This window comes from Pleurodeles waltl, chromosome 12 (assembly GCF_031143425.1).
Source record: "Pleurodeles waltl isolate 20211129_DDA chromosome 12, aPleWal1.hap1.20221129, whole genome shotgun sequence".
In the NCBI taxonomy this organism is placed as follows: Eukaryota; Metazoa; Chordata; class Amphibia; order Caudata; family Salamandridae; genus Pleurodeles; species Pleurodeles waltl.
Genome location: NC_090451.1, coordinates 625,602,877 through 625,630,757, shown reverse-complemented (window position 1 = coordinate 625,630,757; position 27,881 = coordinate 625,602,877). Strand labels below are relative to the sequence as shown.

Genomic DNA, 27,881 nt, shown 5'->3' with positions numbered 1-27,881 from the left:
AATGCCTATGAAATATTCCTAATTTGGAAACATGTCCTTTTGGTGAGAAATATACAACAAAACGTGCACAACTTGAAGCCAATAACCCAAAGAAATATACCCCATTTATGAGTGACTAATACCAAGAACAATACCGACCAAAGCTAACTTGGAGAGAGAGAGAGAGAGAGAGAGAGACAGACATTTTTACAGCTTGTACAGGTACTTGCCAGCCTACTCCCGCCAACAGTCCTCATCCTCAGGCTCATGCCACTGGACTAACACTGGCACCTCAGCATCAGAGAAGGAGGCCTATTCCCTAGTCCTAAAATGTCAACGTTCTTCCTTATGCATGCTGTATTTCCTATTGCTTCAGAATGAATGGAAGGGATGTTGTCAGGTTATTTTAGCAATTATGTAAGCACATTTCTAGTCTGTACCCTCTCAACTAGTCACTTGCCATTTTATTCCTCTTATTATTTTAGCAAGGCTTCATTTTAGTGGCAATGTTATAATATTTTATGTCAGTTGCCCTTCCACACAGAATTTTTATTAATTTCTCTGCACGACATTTCATCCTGCGCTCACTCCAAGGCGGTACATTATAGTTTACCGGGTACTGCCGGTCCAAGGAGTACAATGTCTACCCTCCACAGAATACTATGTGTTGTCCCTTCAGGGAGGTGCTCAGAACAACAAGGTGTTTAATTATAAAACAACATGCTCCACCCACCAACTTAGATGGGGTAATTCCAGCCAGCTTGCCATCTCATGCTGCATGTCGTCGCAGTTTCTGCTGAGACCTCAAGCTTCTTCTTTGTCTACATGGGGGGACTCCCAGCAGACTAATAGACCTCTTTGTTGCCTCTAACACAGGTATGGGGATTGGGCATCCTTCCCGGGACTAGAAGGGTGGATTAGGGCTACCACTGCTATTTGCGCTCATGTAGAAACTTAGTAGTGTAGGTCTGGATATTAGATACACTATGGTGACAAAAAGGTGGGGCTCTTCCTGTGTTTCACTTTCCTGGTCACTGTTGTACTAGTGTTGTGTTTCATTATCCTCATACTCGCAATTCATGCCTTTTTACATAGAAAGCAGTTGCAAAAATAAACCCTACTGAACTAAGATTATGCTTCTGTTTGTCTCTGCATATATGAGACTTGTATAACTGAGACAAAAGGTTACGATCTGCTCTACTGCAACTTCCCCGAGGAATCGGAGTGTCATGTGATAAGCTGCCACAAATCACTTTTACCTCTGGTACTGGTGAGGTGCTGCTAGCTAGCTGGAAGAGTTAGGCCGACAGCTGTCACACGGTGTGGGATAAGACTCCGTCCCCGCTGCTCTGTAGTGCTGCCACCCAAAATCCGAAGTCTTGTTACTACAATGGAAGCCCTACGGCAAGCAAGTTGGGAGAACTGAGGCACGATGGCAGGTCAAGATCACATCAGCAAGATTGACTAAGCAGTCTAAGAGGTTATAACAAACGCATCCTGTGCCAGCAAGTGGAGGCATAGAGGTGTGCAGGATGGCTTGTCCCTTTTAGATTGGTCTGCACCTTTTTGCTATAGTGGGATGAATACTCGCATGGCGGTACCAGAGGGAAACATGCAGATGTAAATAAATTGCATGCTTGAGCAGCATAAACAGGGGCTTAGCTACTAATAAACAGGAGGGTGAAGTGGGCACCAAAGCCCATGGGTATTCCGGATCTTTTGACCCCAATTAGACCAAACTGTGGTAAGGGAGTTGTCTTGCCTGCATGACAACCTATGTATCCCTTGCTAAACCATTGTGGACAAGTTAATTTGCAGTTATTACAATCTCTGTTCTTTTGTATGTAGTTCTTAGTATGGAACTGTAGGTACATAAATCTGAAGAGTGGGCCAGAACTCCTCCCAGGCGATGAAACAGATAAACTGTCACAGGAAATGTACTTACCGTTATTTCTTCTGATGGGGGTTGCAAGCATTACTGAATTAAGGGGTAAACTTTATTTTTCACATATGGTTCCTGAAATTGGTTAATGAATTATGACAAATTAAAATTTGGGTGAATTGAGTTTACATTTATCTATGGCTAGGGTTTGGTAGGTCCTAGGTCGGATCTCTGTAAATATATAAAACCACAGAATCCTACGAGGGTGTGCATTCGTTTTCGCATCACGGTATATGTGAATAACTACAGAGTCAATGTTTGAAAGGACAGGCATAAGGATGCTAAAGTACACATCTTCCGATAAAAAACATGTAGGAAAGCTCAATGAACAGATCGCCTTAAATGGAAAAAGTATTAAACAATATGTTAATGGGCACTAAATAAATGCCATAATATCGACCACCATTTTTCACAATTACGCATTAATGCAAGCACACGAACGAGAAGAGCAAAAGGTAGTGCCTCACAAATAATGGGACCACAATATCCAGTAGATTTACAAAGGATTTAGAATCTGCATGGATTTGGGAAATGTTAAACCATTTACCACAAAAGTCCTTCACCATGGAAGCCTGGACGAAAAGAATCTTAAGTTGGATCTTGAAAAGATAGTTATATCTGCACAGCTAGTTACTGGATAAAATAATGATTCCTGACAGAGGGTTAAAATGAGAGGAATTGGCAGATTATATTCCTTACAAGCACTTGCAATGCCAATAGTTCGGACTTATGAATGCACTGTGAGGCCAGACCTAAAAATCCATGTACATTAATGATTGCAGTCTCGTATTTGTACTACCATCAGAGAAAAGCAGCATACATGATCAAGTTATCTAAGACACCTTAATCACATTACAATGGCATGTGTGTGGCCCTTAAAGTTCAAGCTCAGACAGCTGGATGAATAAACAAAATTATCAGAGCTTTGGAGGGCAAGAACTTTTTTGTGGAAGCACACAACTTCTGACCAATCAAAACATGTGAAACTGGCTCCAAACATGTGGGCGAAGCCAAGGTCCCTCTCCTGGTAGTTCTCACATAAATGACTAGAGACAGCTACACTTTCCAGTCAGACCTGGTGGTTCTCACATAATTGTCTGGTGACAGCTGTGTTGTCAACCCAAATCATAAAAACATAAGGGTTTATGAGCAGTGTGAAATAAAGGCCATGCGTTGTGAGCAGTCCTGATCATTGTGCTACTGTCACTGGTTTGTGTGCGGTGTAATTCATAAAGGGAGGCTGTAGAGACCTCTTGGGCCACCAGCACATACCCTTTGATTAGGTTATCAACTTCTAGTTGATAACCTGGGAACTGTGTCAGGGTCATTACTCTATCATGTTCATAAAGACCTGGAAACACCAGCCTGTGTGGTATTAGCTTCCTCCAGTGATACTGGAATACAATTTACTTTCCTTGCGGATACAAACTATTTTGAAGCAGGTGGAGGTTAGCTACATCAAAAGAAGTGACCACTGGGCTGTCGAGGGACAGAACCCAGTTTCAGCACAATCTAAATTGGCTGTATCTGTAGATGCTGATGGAGGACTCTACCACAAAATTCTTGCAGGGCAAAAGTGTCTAAGTTTCACCGAAGATGACTCGGCGGTCACTTGAGAGCATTCTAAGAGTAGTCTTTCTCCAGCTCCACCAAATGATTTTTGCCGCAAGTTCTTAAATGTTTTTGGCAGATCTTATGAACTTATAGACTACCAATCTGGCTTTTACACATGCTGTCATACAACGACTGCCACTATCCAGGTAGCCATCTCAGTTCCTAAATTCTGAAAGAAACTGAAGACATAGCTCTTCACCTAGGCCAGGCCCTTACTCACCCAAGGCTGTTCTGTCTTTCAGCACCAAGATACCCTACCAGGAGAATCGTGTACTCTATTAATACTCATAAGGTAACAGGGAGCACAACATTACATAAATCACTGCCTCAGCTGGTCCAAGTCTCTTGGTGCTCTTGACCTCTCTATGGCTTTGGCACGATCGACCATCAAGTCTTACTTCAAACTTTCCATTCACGTGAAGACATAACTGTCACTCTTAAATAGGCTCACCGGATCAATCATTAGCCGAAACCATTTACAAATATAAAATCCCTGACGTCTCCATAACTTCATGTCTCCTATGAGGTTACAGAGACATATATGCTTAGTCCTGAGACGTACATATGGGCCACTTTGCATACTATGCAGCCAAAATGGCACAGTGCCTGATATACGTTAAAGTATTGTTGGGTGACAACTGCTTTATGCTCAGACCTTGCCTCGGAATTAACTTAAACATGATGTCTACTTTAGCCGAAACTAACAAAACAAAGAACAATTTGTGATCACCGAAGAAGAGGCCCTTACATGGCTTCTGCCCCCCACTCCCCCATAATTCATCCTCCATGAAATCCCTAGGCTTTCTTATTTACTCTCATTTGTCCATCAAGGACCACATCAGGAAGAAAGCACAACCACTTGGTTCTATTTACAGTACCAAATAAAATCAAGCACTTACAAACTTTTATTAACTTCTACTTGATAACCTGGGAACTCATATTATCATATATCGACAGCGGTAAAACACTACTCACTGACCTGCCAGAATCCCTTACTGGCATAATGAAACCCATCATTCCTGCAGCGGGATGACAAATCATCATCCAAAAAAATTAGAGCACATCTTCCCTAGCTTGAAAGAAATTTACTGCCTCCATGTTCCCACCAGCAGCCATTCCAGGTCTGTTGTGTAATCTAGGCAATCTGCTTCAGTAAACCTGACGAACAAGTTACTTACCTTTTGATAACTCTTTTTCTGGTGGATACAATATCTAACTGTGGATTCCTCACCTTCTGAATACTCCCCAATGTGCCAGCATTCAATGGAAATCTTTTTCTTTCTAGCTCTCCAAGTCGACGAGGACATCACAATCGAACGGCTGCGCACGCAACTCCTTATGGCTCCAATGATGTCAGACGAAGTCCTCGCCGGCATGCTGACGTCCGTTTCACCCACTTTTTTACCGTGCCTTCGAGGCAAACGGGTGAACACCAACATCACAAGCACAACATGTACAAACTCAACACAAGAATTTATATATATATATAAAAATCTATATTCAGAATGTATGTTTATATAGGGATGTGTATATATATATATAAACATACATTCTAAATGCAGATTTTTCCAGAAATACATATATACAAACGATTTCATTCTTGACATAACCAGACAGGCAATGGGAAGGTAGGTGGGACTGTGAGGAATCCACAGGGAGTTATTGTAGCCACCAGAAAAAGAGTTACCGAAGGTAAATAACTTGTTCTTCTGATGGATACATCTACCTGTGGATTCCTCACCTTTTGAATAGAATCCCAAAGCAGTCCCGCGTTCAGAGGTGGGTGCCTGTCTGGTTATACCAAGAAATCCTGCAGCACAGAACGGGCAAAATGGCCATTCCTCCTCACTGGAGTCCAAGCAGTAATGTTTTGCGAAAGTGTGGAGGGAAGCCCAAATTGCTGCCTTGCAAATGTCAACAAAAGGTACACCTTTAGCCAAAGCAGAAGTATCAGACTTAACTCTGGTCGAATGAGCTCTAATGCCCTCTGGAGGATCCTTCTTTGCCAGTGAATAACATACTTCAATGCAAGAATGACCCACCTTGATAGTGTTATTTTGTGACTGCTTTGGCCTTCATCTCGCCTATGTAGCAAATGAAGAGCTGATCATCCGTCCTGAACTCTCTCATCCTGTCCACATAAAAGCTCAGCACTCTCTTTGGATCGAGACGATGCATCCTTTCCTCATCCTTAGAGGGATAGGGAGGAGGGTAAAAAGATGGAAGGGTGATGGACTGCCCTAAATGGAAAGGAGTCACCACCTTTGGCAGGAAAGCCGCCCTGGTCCTCAAAACCTTCTGGTTAGCATGGAAAGTGGTTAAAGGGGGTTTCACACTTAGAGCTTGAAGCTCACTAACACGCCTAGCCAACATGATCGTTATGAGGAAAACGGTCTTAAAAGTACGGAACCTCAATGGGCAACTATGCAATGGTTCAAATGGTGTACCCATCAGGTATGTTAAAACTTAATTTAAATCCCACTGAGGCATTAGAAACGGAGTGGCGACCCTCTTTGGCGCAGCAAGGTTGCGCCATTGCGACAGTGAAAGGTTATCTGTCTGCACTGCCGGAATTTATTTGTTTACCTGACTAACCGTCTTTAACCCTATAGTTCTAAGGTTTCTTAAGGGGTTAAAGACGGTTAGTCAGGTAAACAAATAAATTCCGGCAGTGCAGACAGATAACCTTTCACTGTCGCAATGGCGCAACCTTGCTGCGCCAAAGAGGGTCGCCTGGCCGATAATATAACATCCACCACTTCTGGGGGGGAGATAAAAAGAATTCAGATTGTCCTGTTCAATCTCCAGGCATGTAGGTGCAGGCTCTGGAGGTGTGGTTATAGAACCTGCCCCTGCAACTGCGAGAGGGAGTCTGCCCTATGAGGGAGATGGCGCGGAGGGCACAGCAAGAGGTGAAGGAGGTCTGTGTACCACACCCTTTGCAGCCTATCCAGGCATATTAATATGATTTGGCACGGTCTTGGCAACTTTTCCTCAGAACCAGGGGAATCAAGGGTATGGCAGAAACGCATAAAGTAGCCGGTTGTCCCACCTCAACTTAAACGCATCCCCCAATGCTCCCTGAATCTGATACTGGAGGCTGTAGAACAATGGGCAGTGCATTTTCTATGGGAGTGGCAAACAGGTCAATCTGAGGCATCCCCCATAACTGGAAAACGTTAAGAACCACCTCCAGATGGAGACGCCAATCGTGGTCAGCTGAAAAAAAACAGCTGAGACTGTCTGCACGTATGTTGAGAACTCTGCCCAAATGGTTTGCTACTATGCAAATCTGATGGTCCTGAGCCCAGGACCAGAGTTGTAGTGCCTCTCCGCAGATGAGATACAAACCTACTCCTCCCTGTTTGTTGATGTAGCGCATTGCGGTAGTGTTGTCTGTCAAGACTTAAACCGACTGACCACGAACAGAATGGAGGAAGGCCTTGAGAGCCAGACATATCACCCGGAACTCCAACAGATTGATGTGAAACATCTGTTCCACTGGAGAAAAAAAACCTTTGATCTCCAGATCCCCCAGATGCGCGCCCCACCCTAGAGTGGAAGCATTCATTATGACTGTGGTAACCGGAGGTAGAAGAAAAAACGCCCCCCTTGCGATAGGTTGCTGTCCACACTCCACTCTCGAAGATCTGCTGCAGTGTCTCTGGAGACGGTTATAGACTCCTTGAGATCTCCATTGTGTTGAAACCACTGCTTGCAGAGACACCACTGGCGAGCCCTCATGTGCCAGCGTGCATGAGTCACCAGCAGAATGTAGGATGCAAACAGACCGAGCAGGTGTAGGACCTTTAGGACTGGAACAAACGCTCCATTCTGAAATATTGGAATCATAGCCTGATTGTCCCAAATCCTCTGAGGAGGAGGGAAGGCATGATTCAAAGTTGTTTCCAGTACTGCCCCCATCAACAGGAGACGCTGAGAAGGTCCAGGTGAGATTTGGGCACGTTCAACAAAAAGCCCAGGTTGAACAACAACTGGGTCGTCACCTGCAAATGGTGCAGCACCAACTCTGGACTCTTGGCTTTAAGCAGCCAATCGTCGACGTAAGGGAATACCAATATTCCCCTCTTTCTGAGATGTGCTTCAACCATTGCCATCACCTTTGTGAAGACTTGAGGAGCAGAAGTATGACCAAAAGGAAGGACCACAAACTGGTAATGCTGCGACCCTACCATGAACAGGGGATACTTCCTGTGCGACTTCAGAATGGGGATGTGAAAATACACATCCTGCAAGTTGATAGAAAACATCCAGTCCTCCTAGTCCAGCGCCAGAAGCACCTGAGCTAGGGTCAGCATTTTGAACTTCTCCTGTTTGAGGTAACAGTTCAAAATCCTCAGGTCTAGAATGGGCCTCTAAAGACCATCTTTCATGGGGATCAGGAAATACCTTGAATAACATCCCTGACCCCTTTCCTGCTCCTGAACCAACTCCAATGCACCCTTTAACTGCAGATTTTGTACCTTCTGCTGAAGCAACAGCAGGTGATCCTCTGAACAAAAAGTATGTTGGGGAGAGAGGGGAGGTGGAAACTCCCAAAAGGGAAGGGCATACCCATTTCCTACAATGCTCAACACCCATGAGTCCGATGTTATTGACTCCCGCTCCTGGAGAAAATGAATTAACCTTCCTCCCTACGGGCAACACATGATGCTGAAAGGGAAGAGAACTAGTGCTCCTTTCCTGACAGGCTCCCAGCAGAGGATGAAGTGGAGGAGGCGGAAGGCTGCTGGGTGGCACCACATTGTCCTGTAGGACCTGTGTAAGGGTTGGCAGGTTGTTCACCCTGGAACTGCTGCCTCCCACGAAAGGAGGAGCTGCGAGCCAAACCCCCCTAAACCTACGGAAAGGGCTATAGGTTGAGGAGAGTCATTGAAGACCTAAAGACTTAGAAGTGACTTTACTCTCCTTGAACCTTTTGAGCGCTGTGTCAGCTTTCTCTCCAAACAGTCTCGACCCATCAAACGGGAGGTCCATAAAGGGGGATTGTACATCAGGGGAGAACCCTGATCCCCTAAGCCATGCATGTCTCCTGCTAGCCACCAGTGTTCCCATTGGCTCTGGCAACACAGTCTGCTGTATCTTGGCCCAATTGATTGACCTGCTTAGCGCTGCCTGACTATCCTGCAGTAACTACTTAAAATGTTCCTGCACATCCTGCGGTAGTTTGGGAACAACCTCTTTGTCCATTAGTGCATGGATATACCTGCCCAACACACATGTAGCATTAACTGATTTTATTGCCATGCTATATGAGGAAAATACCTTTTTAGCAGATTATTCCATACGCTTTGATTTTCTATCCGCCAGAGTCGTAGGGAAGGAACCAGGAGCAGCCTTTGAAGAACAAGAAGCCTGGACCACCAGACTTTCAGGTGTCGGTGCCGTCTAAGGAACTATGGGTCACATGCCACAGCCCTATATCTCCTGGCAATTACTTTAGAAACAGCCGGAGTAGTGGCAGGTTTGCGCCACTGGTCCATGACCAGCTCAGTCAATGCATCATTAAATGGCAGGAAAGGCTCTGAGGTAGCAGATGATGATTGAAGAACCTCAGTCAGAATGTTAGAATTCAATTCCTAAGTGGGTAACAGCAAATCCAAAAATTCAGCTGCCTGCCTGATTATTCCATAGTAACTAGTTACCTCTGGAGGTGGAATACCCCAGGTGACAATAACTCCCACTCTGGAGAAGTACCTAATCCACTAGCCACCTCGCTACCTTCAAAACCTTGAGAAGGTAATGGAATTTCTCCTTCCTTTAAGTCTTGTTGTTCCTCATAGTATTGTTGCACCTCCAAAAGCCTCAAGGCTTCCCTTCTAGACCTTAGTCTAGATTCCAGTCTTGGCGTCGATAACGAATGCTCTGACGTCAAAGATGTCTTTCATGGCGCCGGTGAACCCAGAGCCAAGATTTCGCTCCGAAGGGGAGTGGAGTGACTCGACACCGGATTAAATTTATCTGTCATTGGTCTCAGCGCCGCCATCATTTTTGACGTTTTTGGAGCGGTTGGCAGAAAAGGCAAGAAAGGAGCCTGTTTAATCAGTGCTGGGAAGCCTCCTAGATTAAAGGCAAAAGGACCCGTGGGACCTGCAGGCGCACCAGCGGAGACCATTACCCTGTTGAAAGTGCTGAACATAGCATTTAAAAAAGACGGATGGATCCGTTTCAGAAGTCGGAAAAAACAGATAGTCCTGTTGAGGCAGGACCCAACTTGATTCCTGTTCTTCAATCTCCTGGTCTGCTGGAGTAACAGGAGAGAATTGTGCAGGGCTCGTAGGTGACGCAGAGATCTCCACCAAAGACAGGGCCGGTGATATATTACGCAACTTCGGTTGTAGAGGTGATAAGGTGGGTCCCACCCTCCCAGGTCAACCAGCGTTGAGACTTAAAAGCTGGTGACAAAGACCTTGGGCTAGATTTCAGGAGGAGTGACCCCGAGAGTTGTGACAACCCCACTGCTTATGCAACCTCGAGGACCGGTGCGACGACAACCCCTCTCGAGGTCTGGATCTTTGACGACCACGCTTCTCTTTTTTAGCCTTTGCCATGAACAGTTTTGCTTCCCTTCCCTTCCGGTTCATACTCTGCCAAGAAGAGCATCCCCCGACATCATGGTCGGAACTTAGGCACCAGTGGCAATTTTTGTGCAGGTCAGTAACTGACATATGACCTCCACACTTCCTACATGGCTTAAAGCCCAACTTCCACAGCGGAAACATTGTAACACAATGAAAACTTCAAAGCAGAAGCTCCCTTGACACAGTGTAACAACAGGAGAGCTAGAAAAATTGTTCGCGTCGACGGTGCAGAAAAAAGGGAACTGAAGTCAGCACCCCGGGAGAGGTCTTCTTATGGCTCCGATGACGTGAGATGGAGTCGCATGCAGAGCCTTTTCATTGTGATGTCGACATGGAGAGCTAGAAAGAAAAGATTTCCGTCGAATGCTGGCCCATTGGGAGTATCCAAAAGGTGAGGAATCCACAGGTAGATGTATCCATCAGAATACCTTCCTTAAACTTAACACGTCCAGTGGTGCACACACTACAACGAGCATCCTAGAGCTCCAGAAGACTCAAACGTCGCACATGCCATTGGGCTTTCTCTGTATGGGAACGGAGACTCTGGAATGTCTCTATGTGTATCTTCCTACATTCCCATATGCTACCCTCTACCTCAACCTAGTGCAAAGCTCTTTTTCCGATTATTTGTGAATTAACTGCAGCAAGATTTTAATGGAAACCTACCTCATTTCTATATCCTCACAAACTTGATATGTGTCATTTTCTACATAGTGTTCAGCTGCCCCTTGGTGCACGTTTCCCTTTATTGCACCCCTCCCCTGATAAAATATAAGGGAAAAAAATGAGAGAGAACTGTAGATCTGTGAATTCTATATGAATGTTCCTTTTCAAAATGTATGCCAGTGAATAAAAGGTAAAGTGGTGAATCAGCTTCAAAAGGAAGAAGAAGAATGTCAAGAGACTGCCTTAAGAACGCCTCAAATATTGTAAATAATGGAAACAAGGATCTGCATGGGAAAAAGTTGAAGATGTGTTTACAATTTTAACATGAATCAGAAAACGTGCATGCATGTTGTATTTTGTCAACTGCAGGTGAACACTAGATAGTTTCTTGGCATAAGAGGAGATACAACTGTGTAATGATGTTTTTCTCATGTAGTCAGGAGTTTGAAGCCTTGTTAAATTTCAACAGATTTCCCTTATGGAGCTCGATAGGAAGTAAAAGAGATGCATAGCCAGGGTTGGGCAATGAAATACAATGTGTGGACTGCTAATGCCCCCCAAAAAACTAAAGGCAACTTGCCCATTGGAAGAAATACCTCGAGAAGAGGGTGTGACCACCACATCTCTGGAGATAAATATGACGACTGAGGTCAAAGAAGTTCTCCTAGGACAGGGGTGGCCTAACCTGGGAGACAGTGGAGCCATTCTGTTCGGCTTCTACTAGTAGGTGATTCTATTTTCTTAAGAAGATAGAGCACATGCCTATCATTCAACCAGAGGACTTCTTATTTCTATGCCTCAATATGAAGAGGCACATGCATTCAGAACTTTCATAGGGACATATTCTTGAGTTAACTAGCATATCACAAAAGTGAAGGGGATTCAAGTTGAGTTTAATAAGGAGGAAAACTAAAAATCAAAAACTGCTGCAGAGATACTACTATGAGTTTCCATGTTAACTAACTGTAAAGAAGATCAAATTAGCTTAAGCACAACTGACAATTGATGGGGCAGCATAAGTTAAAGCAGAAAAAAACAGCTTGCATATATTTCAGAAACACAGAAAATTGTATTATCCACCATTAATCATACCTGTTCAACTGAATTTGAAAATATAAATACTTTAGTGATTCTTGGTCATGAACCAATGCCACTTCAATATCGAAGAAAGATACAAATCTTGGGGACTCTCACGGATACAAACAGTTGTTAAATGTACACTTAGAAACTTCTCCAAAATACTTGCAAACAAACTTGAAAACAACTAAAGACATTCTTCAAGTCCACCGCGATCAAATAAGAATTATCTCAGAACAGCTCAAATGCAAAACATGTTCAGCATAAACATCCCTTCCATAACTACTAAAATACGTGGCACAACTTTTTATAAATATTTGACAGTATTAATATGGTTTATCAGCCCTGATGCTCGTTAAAGTGAGCAGCGTTTGTAAATCAAGTGGTGTTTTGACTGTTCTCACAGCATAAATTCACAAGAGTTGAAAATTAGGTCTCAAAGTAAACATAAGCCCTTCTTGATTTATTTTGCGCAAGCTGAATTTGTTAAGCATACAAAACTGGCATATGACTTTGAGTCTATGTAGCTTCATCTAAAAGCAAGCTTTCCATTGCCTTGCTAAATGCTAACAGTCGTAATTGCATAGTAAAGCTTCTTTACAAGCTCACCCTGTAATGGGCTACAGTTCGGTATTACTAGGATACAAAAAGTAATAAAAGAATATTCTTTCACGCTTTCAAAATGCCTTCAATTAAAAAAATGTTTTGCGCTTGTTGTACACATTGATGGATGTTTGTATGAGTAAGTCCCCATCACAGAAATACATAGGGAATAAAGGTACATAAACTCTCCCCAATTTGGGGGTAGAGGAGGCAGAGACAACAAATGGTTGCTGGGAGGCAAGCTGTCTTCCAAGCCTCTTAAACTAGGACCCATGGATCAGCAACAGTTACATTTTGTTTGTTGCTGAGCCAAGAAATACCTCTGCGTACCACGCCCTGACGTCTGTTTTCCTATATCCATGATCCCATGTTTAAGTGTTTGTATGTCTTTCCCAATGTCCATCTCTCCATATCCTAGTGTCCTTGTCTCCTGTACTTATGTTAGTACCTATAACATAACGTGTATGGGGAATACTAGGAGCGGGCCCCTCTGGCTTGTTCCATAGGTGAGTAGGTCACAGACTAGGCAATCTAATTCATAGACATGGAAAATTATAGTGACGTTCGAGTGTTCAGGGACTAGTGGGGGGAGTTCCCTTTGTGGACTAGGTGGTCTCACACACATTGCAGTGTCATGCTTCATCATTTGACTACCTAGCCCCACCCAGGTAAGATGATACCACATATGTTAGTACCTTCATGGCTATGCCCATTTAATACTGTTGTGAAGTTTGAATTAGTTAGTCTACACCAGGTACCAGTGCAGGTTTCAGAGCAAGATGTGAGCTGGTGATGGTGACGATGTGGGTTTCTGCCAGTGCTGGTTCGAATGCCAGTGTAGATGGCAGTGTGAGGAGTTCAAGTGTAGATGCCAGTAGAGGATCCAAATGTGAATGCTAGTGAATGAAAATGTGGTGCTGGAGCAGCAGCCAACGGCACTGCAGGGCGCCAGTGTGCGCACTTGTACCGGTGGCATTGCAGGTAACAGTGCTGGTGCCCAAACAAACGTTAGAGCAATTGTCATACACTTGCTTTACCCAAATTAGGTGCAGATGCATTTAATATTGGTTCCTTGTAAAGTTCTTTGCAATGGAAAGGGCTGCAACAGGAGGCAAGCAACCAGCAACATCTCAGTGTAGGTGCAAATACCTTGTATGTGGCGCCGCGGGTGGTAGTTTGGGAGTTACCTGGGTGTCTTTCAATGTGCCAGTCCTGATGCAAGTGTTGTTTCTGGTGAAACTGCCAGTGTACTTGTTTGTGGTGAATCAGCACATTCAGTGTATTATGAATCTTTAACATGATGTCCTGTCAACAAGACTAAGCACGTGTGCTCAGCACTTTATATACATATGCACACACCCACACGTCTCTGAAGGCTAAACAGTACAATGCACAATCACAATTTCTGAACATCACAGGCACCATATCTAACAGCATGCACCAATAATGGAAGGGAAATGTTACCTACCTTGTAAGCATGTTAGTGGCATGTTGTGCTATCAGTTCACAAGCTGTGCATACTCCTGCCATCTACTGTTGGGCCCGGATGTGTGCAAGTTGCTTTTCTTCGAGAAGTCTTCTTGAGTCACAAAATAGTGACTCCACCCATTGCTGGGAATGCACATGGGCATCTGCTCCATTGTTAGTTTAGATTCCACATGGTGGGCGAGTATGGAAATGGAACATAGCAGTACAGAAGAGAGATGGCCATGCAGATAAAAGTAAAGATTAAAGAATATCTGCAACAACAAAAGGCTTCCAGGGAGGGTGAGTGCTTGTGCATCTACAGCACTACATTCCAGGAGGACGCTTACAGGGTTAAGTAACATTTTCCAATCAAGGCATGTGTGGCTGTAGGTACAGATGCTGTGCATAGACTGTAAAGCAGTCCTCCCCTAAGCAGTGGCTAGCCGGAACATGTTGAAGAAGATTGAACAATGTATCACGTACAGCCTGGCCAACATTAGCTAGTTAAGGTGCGTGTACAGCCACACGATTATGTACAGAGAACGTGTGTGGGGTGGACTAGGTAGCTGCTTTGCAGATATCAACTATAGGAATGCTCCCTAGGAAGGCCAAAGAGGCCCCTTTTTTACAGGTAGAATGTGCTGTGTGTAGCAGGTTTGAACGCATTTAAACATCCATTTGGCTATGCCTGATTTGAAAAAAGCCTGTCCCTTGTGCTGCTTTAAGAAGACAACAAAGTGCTGTTGAGCCTTGCAAAAGGGTTTTGTCCTATTCACACAATACATAAGGGTTCGCTTAACATCTACAGTAAGGAGAGCCTGTTCTGCAACAGAACCAGATTGGGGAAAGAAAAGTGATAGCTCTATTAATTGGTTAAGGTGGAATTGAAACACTGCCCTAGGTAGACACTTATGTTTAGTACAGAGGACACTACTATCTCTATGAACCTGAAAGAAAGGTACTCCCAAGGTTAAAGCCTGGTGTCTACGAGAGGCGACTGCTGCTAGGAAAACCATATTCCAGGTGAGGAATTGAAGGGGACATGAATGTAGTGGCTTAAAAGGAGGACCCATGAGTCTAGTAAGGGCCATTACTTAAATTCCATTCAGGGGCTGGAGGGACGGGTGAAGGAATGACACTTTTGAGACCTTCTAAAGCTTTTTATAATAGGGATCCTGAAAAGAGAAATATTCTCCACTCTGAAGGTAGGCAGCAACTGCAGCTAAGTGGAGTTGAATGGGAGTGTAGGCCAGGCCACAGGTCTGTAAGTGTAAAAGGCAGCAACGTCTTGGACAGCTGCTGCCAAAGGGTCGATATGTGGCGATAGGCACTAGTGGACAAATCATTTCCATTTAGGCGCATAACAGGCATGGACAATCCTTAAAAATGTCCAAGCATTCTGGAGGGAGGTTGAGATGACCAAAATCTAAGATCTCAGGAGCCAAATCGCAAAGTTGAGCATCAGGTTAGCTGATTTCTCAATGGCTCTGCATGAGAAGGTTAGGCCTGCTGGGAAGCCTCTCGTGTGGCACCATAGAGAGTTCGAGTAAAGCATCTGTGGTGATGGTGATCTGTGGAATAGGGTGTCACTGCAACAGAATTGTTGGTGCTCCACCACTAGAGAGAGCAATAAGTGCGTCTCCCAACCAAAACAATATCTTGCCAGTGACCCTCCTCTTCAGACTATTGTTGCAATGTGCACTCTTGAAACGGGCACATGTGTAACTTGGCTTGGGGGAACTAAGGCAATGCAAGAGGCCATCATCCCAAGAAAATGCATGACTGTTCAGACTGTAACCTGTCTTAAAAAGATGGAGCAACGCCTGGAAGGCCGGCATCCTCGCTGGACGAGGATAGGCCGTACCTACTACAGAGTTGAGATCCGCCCCTAGATAGGGCTGAATTTGGAGGGGCCGAAGGTGGGATGTAGAGGCACTGATGGTGAACCGCAGGTTATGTAAGAATTTTTAGTGAGCTTGCATGTGCGCAAGCCACTGCTGGTGTGTTGTGCTTTTGATCAGCCAATCGTCCAGTAAAGGGAACACTTGGATGCCCGTGCACCACAGGTGAGCAGCCACCACTGCAAACATTTTGTAAACACTCTGAGGGCAATGGTGACCCCAAACGGCAACACTTTGAACTCATAAGGTCTGTCACTTACCATAAACCGGAGGTAGCATGGGTGAGCTGGGTGAACTGGGATGAGGAAGTAGGCATTTTTTAGATCAAGGGCAGTCATCAAGGCACCTTGTTGTAGCATTGGTATGACTTCCTGTAGAGTACCCATGTGGAAGAAAATAAGTTACTTACCTGTAACTGTAGTTCTCCAGTATTGGAATCTTTCATAGATTCACATGCTTGAATCCTTCCCAGTCGTGGAGATGGGAGCCCCCGGTACATCAAAACAGCTATACATACAGGCTACTGCAATGAAAAAAAGGCCTAAGGCCTTCACTTTAGTAGCCCATCCTCATCATTATGAGCAAAAGGTCCAAAGTAAGGCCCAGCCAATCAGGCTTCCTCTCTCTCTAGAACCCTCCTGAGAGGAGCTCCCTTCCCTCAGATTTTCTCAAGCACGAGTATAAGAGTATCTGAAGAAGACAGGAGAAGGTGAGCTTCCCAGGGGAGGAGGGAGGGTCGCATTTGAATCTATGAAAGATTCCAATACTGGAGAACTACAGATACAGGTAAGTAACTTAGGGCCAGATGTAGCAAAGGGTTTTTCCCATTCTGTATCAATGGGAAAATGTGTTTGTACATATGGCCCTTATTTTCTTACTCCAGTATTGGAACTTTCATTGATTCACATGCTTGAATCAGAATAGCAAGCAGTAATGTAGCACATTGTATAACATTAATCCATATGTATAGTTATTGATACATGCATATACAAATATATATATATATATATAAATAAAACTATATCTATGCACCCTTGGAACATACATATATCAGCAAAATCTTGACAGAAAAGATTACGTAGGAAAGAACAGCGTATTAGGTAAACAATAAGCAAGATAATAGAACGGTACCTTAAACAGGCAAAACTATGAATATGAGAGCCGTAAAGGAATAAACAAACATAGGCAATGTGCGCAAATTAAACTGGGCTGGCGATGAAAAAAGGACATGAAGTTTTACCTGGACAGAACTAAACGGTTTGACGATTTCTTCGAATAAGGTTCACCTGGCAGCGATTTCCCATTATAGGCGTAGGGAGATTGTGCCTCCTCTGTGGTCAGCGAGAGTCATAAAGCTGTTTCTTAAGGGTCTATTCAGGTCCTTCCTGCCGGTACAGCCTCCACCTCCTTCATGGCACCTTAATTTGGTCTTGTCTCAGTTAATGAAACCACTGTTTTAGCCAATCCACAAGGCGGATATAAAGTTCCTATCCTGGAAAGTCTCTCTTCTGCTCGCTCTCAACTCAGCTAGAAGAGTAATCGAAATACAGGCTTTCACTATCCAGGACCCTTTCTTACACTTCAAAAGGGATAGAGTAATTTTGTGAACAAATCCAAAATTCATACCCAAGGTCCCGTCCGATTTTCATATAAATCAACCGGTGATACTGAAAACATACTTTCCTAATCCATAGACGCAAGCAGAGCAGGCTCTACATTCTTTGGCTGTTCAGAGGTGCCTGAAGTTTTACCTGGACAGAACTAAACAGTTTAGACAATCTAACCAGCTTTTCGTGGCTTTCAGTGCTCCACGTAAGGGACAAGCTTTATCTAAATGAAGAATTGCGAGGTGGATAGCATCTGCCATTAACTATTGTCATACAGCGGCAGGTAAACCTTGCACGCCAACTTTTTTGCTTCTTTTGGACTAAGAAGAATCCGGAGTAGTAACCCTTTCCTCTCTCCCAATGTGGAACCCTTTCTATAGCTCCCTTGAGAAGCATGGACTCTACCTACTGCGTGAGCAGATGCAAGTGCTTCACCTTTCGAGGAAGGGGAGGCTTTGTAGGAGGGTAGTGCAAGAACTCCAGGGTATGGTCAAACTGTATGAGATTTAGGACCCATTGGTCTGATGTTATCTTTTGCCAATTTTGGAAGTAGAGGGAAATCCTTCCCCCTAGTCTTGAACGGAAGTGAAGGTTCGTAGCCAGAGACGATAGCAAGTCATTGTCTACGGCCTGTATCTTTTGGTTGTCTTCCAGCCTTTCCTCTCTGGGAAGCTCTCAAATAAGTCGCCTCTTGAGGCATTCTCTGTTGGAACTGAGGACGAAAGGAATGGGATTCCGCAGAGACAGAAGGATATCTATACTTCTGAAAACCTGGTCTATACGATGAGTAGCCACGGCCTCAAGCTCCTCGGAAAGGCTGCCTTTTAAACTGCAGGGTGCCCAGGGACCTGGCCGTATCAGTCTTGATTGACTGAAGCGCATCATCAATGTGCTTCCCAAAAAGGACTTCACCATCAAAAGGGAGGTCAAGGATCTTGTTTTGGACCTCGAGTCTAAATGAAGTCGCTCGAAGCCAACCTTGCCTTGTGAGAACAGCAGAACCTGCCATCTGACGGAAAGCAGTGGTGGCGATGTCCATAGCGCAGTCTACGATTTCTGCAGAAGACCACTACCCTTCCTGCAAGACTTTCTTGGCTTCTAATTTAGAGTCTTCAGGCAGTTGATCCAAATAGGGCGCAATGTCAGCCCATATCTGTCTATCGTATCTGCCTAAGACAGCCAGAGAGTTAGAAGCTCTTATAATAAGCGAAGCCATTAATGAAAAGCCTTTTCCTGTATTGTCTAATCTCCTACCCTCTTTGTCAGGTGGGGCAGAGATGGGTGCTGAAGGGTTCCTTGATCTGCGTTGTGCCGCCTGTGCAATAACAGTCAGGTCTGAGATGGCCCGTGAGGCAGGCCAGAGAGTCTTCAGGCGCCTTATACTTTTTGTCAAGGCGAGGTAGAACCGGGGTGACCGTGGCCGGGTTCTTCATAACTTTAATGCCCTCATTCCAGATATAGTCCACAATCGGCAAAGATTTAACACTCTTCTGAAAAGGCTCCTTAAAATAATACAAAAAGCAGTCCATCTGGTTTGTGGGCATGGGTAACTCAAATTTTTTAGCAGCTCTTTCAAGCATGTTGTGAAAACCGCCGATGTCACCCGGAGGGGAATCTACAGGAACCAGAGAGGGAGTGGACAGAGTAGGAATTTGATAGTCATCCCATTCTGTTATTGTGCCCGGTAATTCTCCCTCCTCTCTGTCATCATCATCCTCAGAAGAGGACAAATCCTGCATAGGGATGGAAATCGGTGTTTGTGGCAGTGCATGGGATGGTTGGATTCCTGGATGGACCGGAGTAGAAGGTATAGAGGGAGCAACAGGCTGCTGAACTTCCAAGCCAGCTGGTGGAAAACGCCTTCTGTAGTCGTCCAACATAAGTTGTAGATCAGCTATGAGTGATCCTGGCAAGTAATCATCTGCTCCTGATAAGGATAGTGGTGCATTTGCGGGTAGTAAGAGTGCAGATCATGCTGGGTGTCTTCCTCTAGATCCTGGCACTTGACGTGTAGTTCTGATGGGCTATGAGCAACCCCGAAAGGTCCTTCATCGTCTTAGTCCTCTTGTTCCAGCAGATGCGTAGGTACCAAGGCTGAAACTCTACTTGGAGATGTTACCAACAGTGAAAGGAAAGAAGACTTCTTGTGTGCTTTAACCCTCGTCGATGACATTGTCGACGGCAACACGGATGACATTGTCGACGGGGATGTAGCCGGTACACTCGTCGGCATCACTGACGGCATCGTCAACGGGAGCGCCGACAGAGACATCGATGGAGAAATTCTCGTCGATGAGGAAAATGACCACGGCAGAGTCAGCGTTGACGGTCTCACAGGCGGTAGCATCGATGAAGGAGAGGCGATGGGCGAGACAACCATGAACGCTGTCGACGAGGACGTCGTCGACACGATCGTCGATGAAGAGGACAACGCCATAGAGACTGTAGAAGTTGTAGCAGTCAATGACTATGCTGTGCAGACACCTTTAGACACCGCTGTCAACGGTGCTCTCGTCGACGATGTCGTAGTCGTAGATTTTCCAGATGGCCTCTTAAAAACATGTTTCAACACAGGAGGCGGTGTTGGAGGCTCAGAAAAGGCTCTTTTGCTGCGCTCTGAGGAGACATATCTTTCTTTTGAGTGCCTTTTAGAAGAAACAGAACTGCTGTGAGGAGAACTGGAAGGACTTCCAGGTTTAGAGGACACCCTTTTGGATCTCTTGTGAGCCTTTCTAGGAAGATCTTCTGAGTGGGGTTGGGGAGATCTGCCTCTTTTCTGCAGCTTTCTGGAGGAAGTTGTAGATTCCTCACTGTCAGAACCAGACACTGGATTAGATCTGCACTTCATCTTCTGGAGGCAAATTAGTAGCCTACCTTCCCTGTCTTGTTAGAAAAGGTCCTGCAAACCTTGCAGTCTTTGGCCACATGGTCAGGGTAGAGGCAGTAAATACAGTCTCTGTGTGGGTCCTCAGAGTGAAACCTCTTCGTCCCACAGGTCTTACAGGCTCTGAAAAGGCTTTTCTTCTCTTTATCTGACATGGTGAACTCTTTCCAAAATAGAGTTCCCTTAAGTAAAGTAAGAAGAAGACACCTTACTTGCTGTAGGAAATCCTTTTTCTGAAGGAAAGTAGCAAACATGAACTTCTTTGAAGTGTTGACTGAGCAGAGCTCAATGGAGACTCCCTAGCACGACGTGTGGTAGAAAATCTGAGGGAAGGGAGCTCCTCTCAGGAGGGTTCTAGAGGGAGAGAAAGCCTGATTGGCTGGGCCTTACTTTGGACCTTTTGCTCATAATGATGAGGATGGGCTACTAAAGTGAAGGCCTTAGGCCTTTTTTCATTGCAGTAGCCTGTATGTATAGCTGTTTTGATGTACCAGGGGCTCCCATCTCAGCGACGGGGAAGGATTGAAGCATGTGAATCTATGAAAGTTCCAATACTGGAGTAAATGTTCTGACAGGATGTACTTGTTGAGGGGCCTGAGGTCTAGGATAGGCCTGAGGAACTGTGCTTCAGTAGGAGAGCACCTATATCTTCCTGAAGCATGCACTGGTGTTGTGGGGGAGAGGATGTGTCAGCGGGTGGGATGTTGGGAGGTGTGGAAGTGAGCGCCACACAGTAACCATGGCATATGATGTCTAGCACTCATTGGCCTGTGGTGATCTGCTTCCATGTGGGGTAGAACCCTTATAATCCACATCTGACAGGTGTTGTGTGGTCAGCGGGGAGGAGGGGCAAGAAACTGCTTGACAGGGGCAGCTCTCTTGTGGGAACCATTCTTACTTCTACCTTTGGAGTTGTTGCCTCTGTAGGAGCAATAAAAATAACCCATTGTGCAGGATTGTTGAGAATGCCGACGTTGGAAAGAGCTGGAAGGATTTGGTGAAGTGTCCTGGGAGCTGCTTCTTTAGGCGTGCTAGCGAAAGGACCCACAGGAAAGAGGTCGCCCATGGCCTTGGCGGTCTCCGTGTCTTTCTTGATCTTCTACAGCATCTAATCAACCTGCGGCACAAAGAGGTGCTTTCCGAAGGGCAGATTGAGAAAATGTTTCTGAATAATTGGCTTGAAGCCGGAGATACAGAGCTAGACGTGCTTACGGTTCAGGATACTGGAATTTATGCCACGAGACGCAGTGTCTGCAACATCTAGGGCACAGCTCATGGTGGTATTTGGAATCAGTTTGCCTTTGGACACTAACTCTTGTCCCCTCTTGTTGTTCTCATCCATTTCACCCCAGTAAGCTCCATCGTATTTGGAAAGTAATCTGACTGAATTAGCAACTCACCAGTGATTGGCAGATCACCCAGCGAAGTGTTTGCCAGCAGCACCAATCTTTTTAGTTTCCTTATCAAGAGGGGGTGCACTGCCGGTGCCCTGTGCATTGGCCCATTTGCGGGCAGTGTAGACAACCAAGAAATCGGAGAGGAGTTGGCCTTTAATTTAGGCTAAGTCTAATGGGGGGGAGAGGGTGGGGTTTCTATTTCTTGCCCACCCTATGAGTGACCACCTGGGCTTTAACTGGCTCCTTAAAAATATCAGAAGCCGGTTTGAGTAGCCCCTTCAACACGGACAGATATTACCTGGAATGCTGGTAGCAAGTAAGGTTTTCCAACAAGAAAGTTTCGGCCCTGAAAAGTGCTGCTGAGTTGGTGGTGCTAAGAAAATAGCTGCACAGAGGGCATTGCCTTCAGGCTATTCTTCGGCATCGAGCCAAGCCTGGACTTTGTGTTTGAAGTGTGCCTCAGGACTGACCACCATGTCTGGGAGGAAGGGGCGGACCAGAAGCCAGTTGGAGAGCTTTGAACAGGCCCCATGGAGGGGGAATGCTCAGAGTGTGAGTGGTGCCAGGGAGGGGGGTTTGTTCTTGCGGCCTGCTTGGAAGGAGGCAAGTCCTTGATTTTCAAGTCAAAACCTGATCTGGGTTCTTGGAAGTGTGCCTCTTCCTCTGCTTCTGATTAATCCAGCTGAGGCTCGTGTGCGAGGTCCTGTTCGGCAAAGAATATCCAGGGTGTCGCCACCACTTATCCTTGACATTTTTTCAGGACATCAAGCCCAGCGGTATCAAAGAGTTTTCCATGACCGGAAAGAACTAAAGGCGTGGTGGTGATTTGCCCAGGGGTATCTGGCATGGCACCAAGAACAGTAGCAGAACTGCGCCGTTCCATCACAGTCGAGACATGCTTGACAGGGAGAAACAATGGGGAAGGCCCCGCAGTGCAAGGCCCCTACCGGGGTATCAGAGTCATGCCAGTACTTGACCCGGGCAAGAAGACGTGTTTTGTTGATGTGAGAAAGGGTGATGCGACACACAATAATACAGACAGAAAGAAGAGGAACCGAGAAAGCTCAAAGAGATCACCACAACAGCATTGATCCGGAGCTCGGTAAAACACGCCGAACCCGACGGCAGAAAGAAAACAATCTAACAAGGGAGCCAATGCCCATGGCATTACCAGCAAAGAGTGAAGTCACTGCACCTCGTGACTTCAGAAGAATTCTTCAAAGAAAAACAACTTGCACACATCTGGGCCCCACGCCAGATGGCAGGAGTACGCACAGCATTTGTATCTACTGCCACACATGCCTCGAATTGTATATTTTTCAAACATGTGTTCAATTACGCAGTAATACCAAAACCCTTCACACATTCTCCACAGCAAATATTCCCCTATCACTAAAGAGATGCACTGATAAAAGGTCTAGAGATATGTGAAAATGTGCACAACCTATGTTTAACAATCTCCAACGTCCAAAACTTAAGAAACCCCACACACAGACGACAGATAATATTTTCATCAGCCTGTAATAGCATACCTTCTCACAAAACAAAGTTCACTGCAATCCAAAACAGCATACAGTGAAAAAAGAACACCGCACAGGTAAACTTTTTACACATTTGAGATTCATCAAAAGCATGCACTGATACATAATCAGCACACAGAGTTTGAAATGGGTTGCACTGAAAACAGTATAATGCCCATGTCACGGGCAATTTCGAACAGCATGCACTGACAACATAATAGTGCACCTGCATAATTCTACACCTGACATCTTCAATCAGTAAAAGAATTCAGTGCCAACAGAAAAATGAAAGACACATCACTCATTACATGTAGCAACATGCATATTCAACCATACTTCAACCCCAGATGTTTCTCAGTCTTTATGAGGTCAGTACTGAAAAGAAAATAATGCACTTGTGCACATAACACATTCGTCTTTGAAGCAAAGCAGATGAATACACGTTAACAACTTTTACATATCAAAACTCTTCAATCAGACATGATCGAATTACTGAATCATGAAGTTAAACATACAGGGTTTCACTATTTGTGCAAGGTACAGCTTTGAAATTTGAAAAGTGGAAAACAGTCACGTGTGCCATCACTTTTTTAGGTGTCCAACAAAAAGTGTGAAATTAGCCCATCCCATTGGATGGCGTGCTGTAAAACTATAGATTGGAACTCATTCTGTTTGCTCAATTCAATTTAATGCACAAAGCAAATATTTTGCCCCATTTTTCTATCTGTGCATAACTTCACAAAGTGTGATCAGTATGCGAATCGTCATGAAATTACAACAATGCAACGTACATATGCATAATATACATTAAGGGCTCACACTGCATGAAGAACAAGTGAGCAAGAGGGGGCTTTCAGTGGAAATACTGAAGAGAACAGAATGCCACATTTGTAATGCCAGAGTAATAGTTATTGTACCAGTGTCGGTGCATTGTAAAGACAGTATTCCTTCATTTATGTGGGGGTGCCAATCATGGACATTAAAGAACTGTTTTTGCCACTGTGCTTGTTACCATTACAGAAACATGCAGGGGGCAAACTGTCATGATAAAGGCGGTCAGTGTCCACCACCCTTTGGATGAATAACCCTAACCTACCGATCCCAGACTGCGGGTTTTGTGAGAGGTGATACTCGGTACTATTTCCCAGACCTCCCCAGGACTCTTGTTGAAGAGATGCGTATGTACGAGGCTCGTAGAAAAAGGTTAGCACAAGCGTACCCATACAATAAGAGTAAAAGCCCATAACAAGAGTAGGAGGAGTCAGGGACTGCTCCAACAATCGTGGGGGGTTCGGAATCCTTGACACTTTTAAAGGAGGGAGTGGCCTGCCGCACAGAGTGACAGACAACAAGCCAACTCTGCCCTAAGATGGTGCTCTGCTTGCAAACTGCTACAGAGCAGAATTATGCTCTTCTTTTATTAACAGGTGACATACTGCGGAGATTTATGCAGAGCCAGCTATACCCGAGTAAGGCTCTGGAATGACCCTAAATCAGTGGTTCCCAACCTGTGGGCTGGCGACCCCTGGGGGTCCGCAGAGCCTCCTCAGGGGGTCCGCGGCTGCTTAAAATATTTAATAATATTAGGTCCCAGCTATCAGTAATGACTCCACGGGGGTCCACGTGTTCCAATAATGATTCAGTGGGGGTCCCCGGGCTCCAGTATTGATAAAATGGGGGTCCACAGAAGTCAAAAGGTTGGGAACCACTGCCCTAAATGGTGTACATAGAAAATAATGCTGCCTCCATATCATGGCCATCTAACCAATAAAATGGCCTTACAGCAGTTCAGCCGGTGTGACATGCTACCTTTCAAATTTGCTCTTTAGTCCCCCAAAATATGTTACTATTTAGTTTAACTTGTTTCCTCAGTTCCTGTCGCCATTTCCTGAGTAAGGAAAAAATGCTCTTCGGTGGTCACCCTTTTCCTTTCAGTGCAAAGAATATTCTATTAGCAAGGAGTGTAAATCATGAGCTTTGTTTGGCAAGACTATAAATTCTGCATTGCTAATTTAGAAACTTGCAATGAAAGTAAACACCCGGCACATCCCACCCACATGTCCCTGGCAGGGTGCCCTTGTATTCACTCCACATCTCAAACCTCAGTGCCAGACACTGAAAGCTGGCTGGAAGCACACCAGCCGACGGAGGAAAAGAGATGGTGGGCGAGTATTGGAAATATGGAGGAGCCAATTGACTAAGAGTTCAGCAGCTGTTACAGAATGTGAGTAACTTAATTCCTTACTCATATGTCTGTCTCCCTTCTACTCTTTAAAACTTGACCAGATACAAAACACGGAGTGCTGGTGCATGCATGATCTTGTACCGGGTACTGCAGCCACATCGTACCTATTATTGCACCAGTGATACAGGTATTTTGTGGATGGCATCCGTGGTGCAAAGGCACAGGTCCTGGAAGACACCAGAAGGAACTTCATCAGTGCCTGCTCAACATGCTGTAAGCCAGAAAGGTCAAGACTGATTTTTGTTTAGCATTATTAACTCCTCCATTTTGGAGACATCAGCACAGAGTCTGGGGCTAGAAGATCACATGTTAGCCATCAAATAGACATAAGTGAGGATTGTGCATCCCTTGCAATCCATGTTCTGCCTCTTATGTCTTGTCCATGGTGGCTCTCTGGCACATCAGGGTGAGATCAGAAGTCACTCCTTGAAAGCTGTCTCTGGTGTTGACCAGGTAGAGCGCTAGGGGAGGAGCTGGCTGCAGGTCTGAAGATAGGCATCAGTGGTGCCGACCAGACTGCATTGGTTGAATAAACAACCACATAAAGAAATGTCTCCCATTCAGCTTCCCTGTACCAAGAAGTTCTAAAGTGATTTATGTTTGGAAACAGTCTTCACAACAGCTTTCAGTTGCAGATGCACCCTATTAGCAACAAAGAAGAAAATATTGGGGCAGATGTGTAGAGGACAGAAATAAGTTTGACCTGTTCGAAAACAGAGAAAAATATTGTCATAATGTTTTTTAATAATTTAGAAAATTGAAAGACACAGCAATAACTGATAAAATGCATAAATGACAGGGTGAAGACATTTTAAAATATTTTGTTAATACCAGTTAGCCATACTGTTGACTTGCAGAAAACAGCAGATTTTGCACAACCACTCTTGAATCAGTGGACCATACTTTTTTTTATGTCACTGTTTTATATAGGCATTTAGTTTATGAGAAATTGCTTGAACTTCCAACCAACTATTCGGTAGGATGAACTAGTATTTTTATGAGAGGCGATGACTACAAAATATATCATGTTAAATTGCACTTTCTTGAATTTTTCATTTTGAACTTAAGAAGATCTTTTAATACAGAAAGGATTTAAGCTGGAATAAGGCTAATATGCATTTTAATATGCTGTGTTCAATGTTTGTATATACGAGTGGTATTTAAGACAGTTGAGTTGTTTGTATTATGATTGCAATATAAATGATTTTAGTTACTGTATTAGTACTACTGTAAAACCATTTTCGGAGCAAATTTGGTGTACTATGTTGTTTGGTAAAAATAATGAAAAACTAATAAACCTGACTGGACAAGAGTAGTAACCAGACTTAAGTCAGAGTTAGGAGAATGGTGCTGACCTCTATACTCAAGCATTTTTCCAATTTAGGGGTTGGTTCTGGTGTAAAATGAAGGTAACTTAGGCATCGTTCACAAATGTAAGATCTCAACCTTTATCTGATTCTCGTTATTTTGTCCAAATGTTATGCACATTGCTATGCAGACCAAATCAATGACTTGCCTAGGAGAGGAAAGGACCTAACGGGGGCATAAAAATGTGCATTGTTTCATTCATGGTCCCTGAATAGGGGCTAGCAGCAGGATAGGATGGAACAAAAACGTAAATAGGATGCAAAAAGAACAAAAAGAAAAATTGACCACAGTGAAAAAAGCTGATTTTTTTGGTAGGCCGGATGAAAAAGTGCGGTACAAAATATAGGTTCTCCAAATATCAGTAGCAAGTCAAGTCTTTATACTACTGTACCATGTTACTGCAATCTATATAGACCACAGTATCTATGCTCCTGTCTGTAGTTACAGTACTTTCAGCAGCAGAAGCATGGCAAGCAAAATGTTAACCTCAGAAGAGTGAGCCCCCTGTCCTTTTTTCCATTTCTTGGCTTCTCCAACTCCCTACCATTATACTGAAGCGTTCTTGCTCTAAACCAAGCGATAGTACAAGTGACAAAGAGTTCTTAACTTTGTGATTTTGCACACTTACCCGGTAGAAGAGGGGGATATTGTCAAAGATGAAGGGGTAGACAAAGGCTGCCATGCGGAGGTTTTTACTCATCTGCGGGCATTCCAGTTCCAAAAATCTGTCACAGGAAAGGAGAAAAAGAGAGAACTCCTGAAAAGTTTGTTGTGGGTGATATGTGCTGCCTCCGTCTCGTTGCTGGGGGAACCATGCTTTGGTACAAAGGAACTGGGCAATCAAAGGGGTTTGCTACACAGCTCACACAGAGGGAATACTTATTTGCCAGCTGGGGCACATTCTCCTTTAAAAAAAGTAAAAGCCGTACTGTTCTGTTCCCTTCCTCACACAAAGCCCAGCTGGCAGCGGGGTTGCTTGTGTGCAGGATAAGACATACCACGTATTACT

At 44.6% G+C, this 27,881-nt stretch overlaps 1 protein-coding gene across 4 annotated transcripts in view; it reads right to left on the bottom strand.

The window, feature by feature from the left end:
* Window positions 1–27,881, bottom strand: part of PAQR6 (progestin and adipoQ receptor family member 6) — a 233,022-nt gene that overhangs the window by 28,931 nt on the left and 176,210 nt on the right. For all 4 annotated transcript variants that reach the window (XM_069218005.1, XM_069218002.1, XM_069218003.1 and 1 more), the window contains one exon: window positions 27,501–27,597. In XM_069218005.1, coding sequence (XP_069074106.1) covers window positions 27,501–27,597 — 97 coding nt within the window. The remainder of the gene's footprint in view (window positions 1–27,500; window positions 27,598–27,881) is intronic.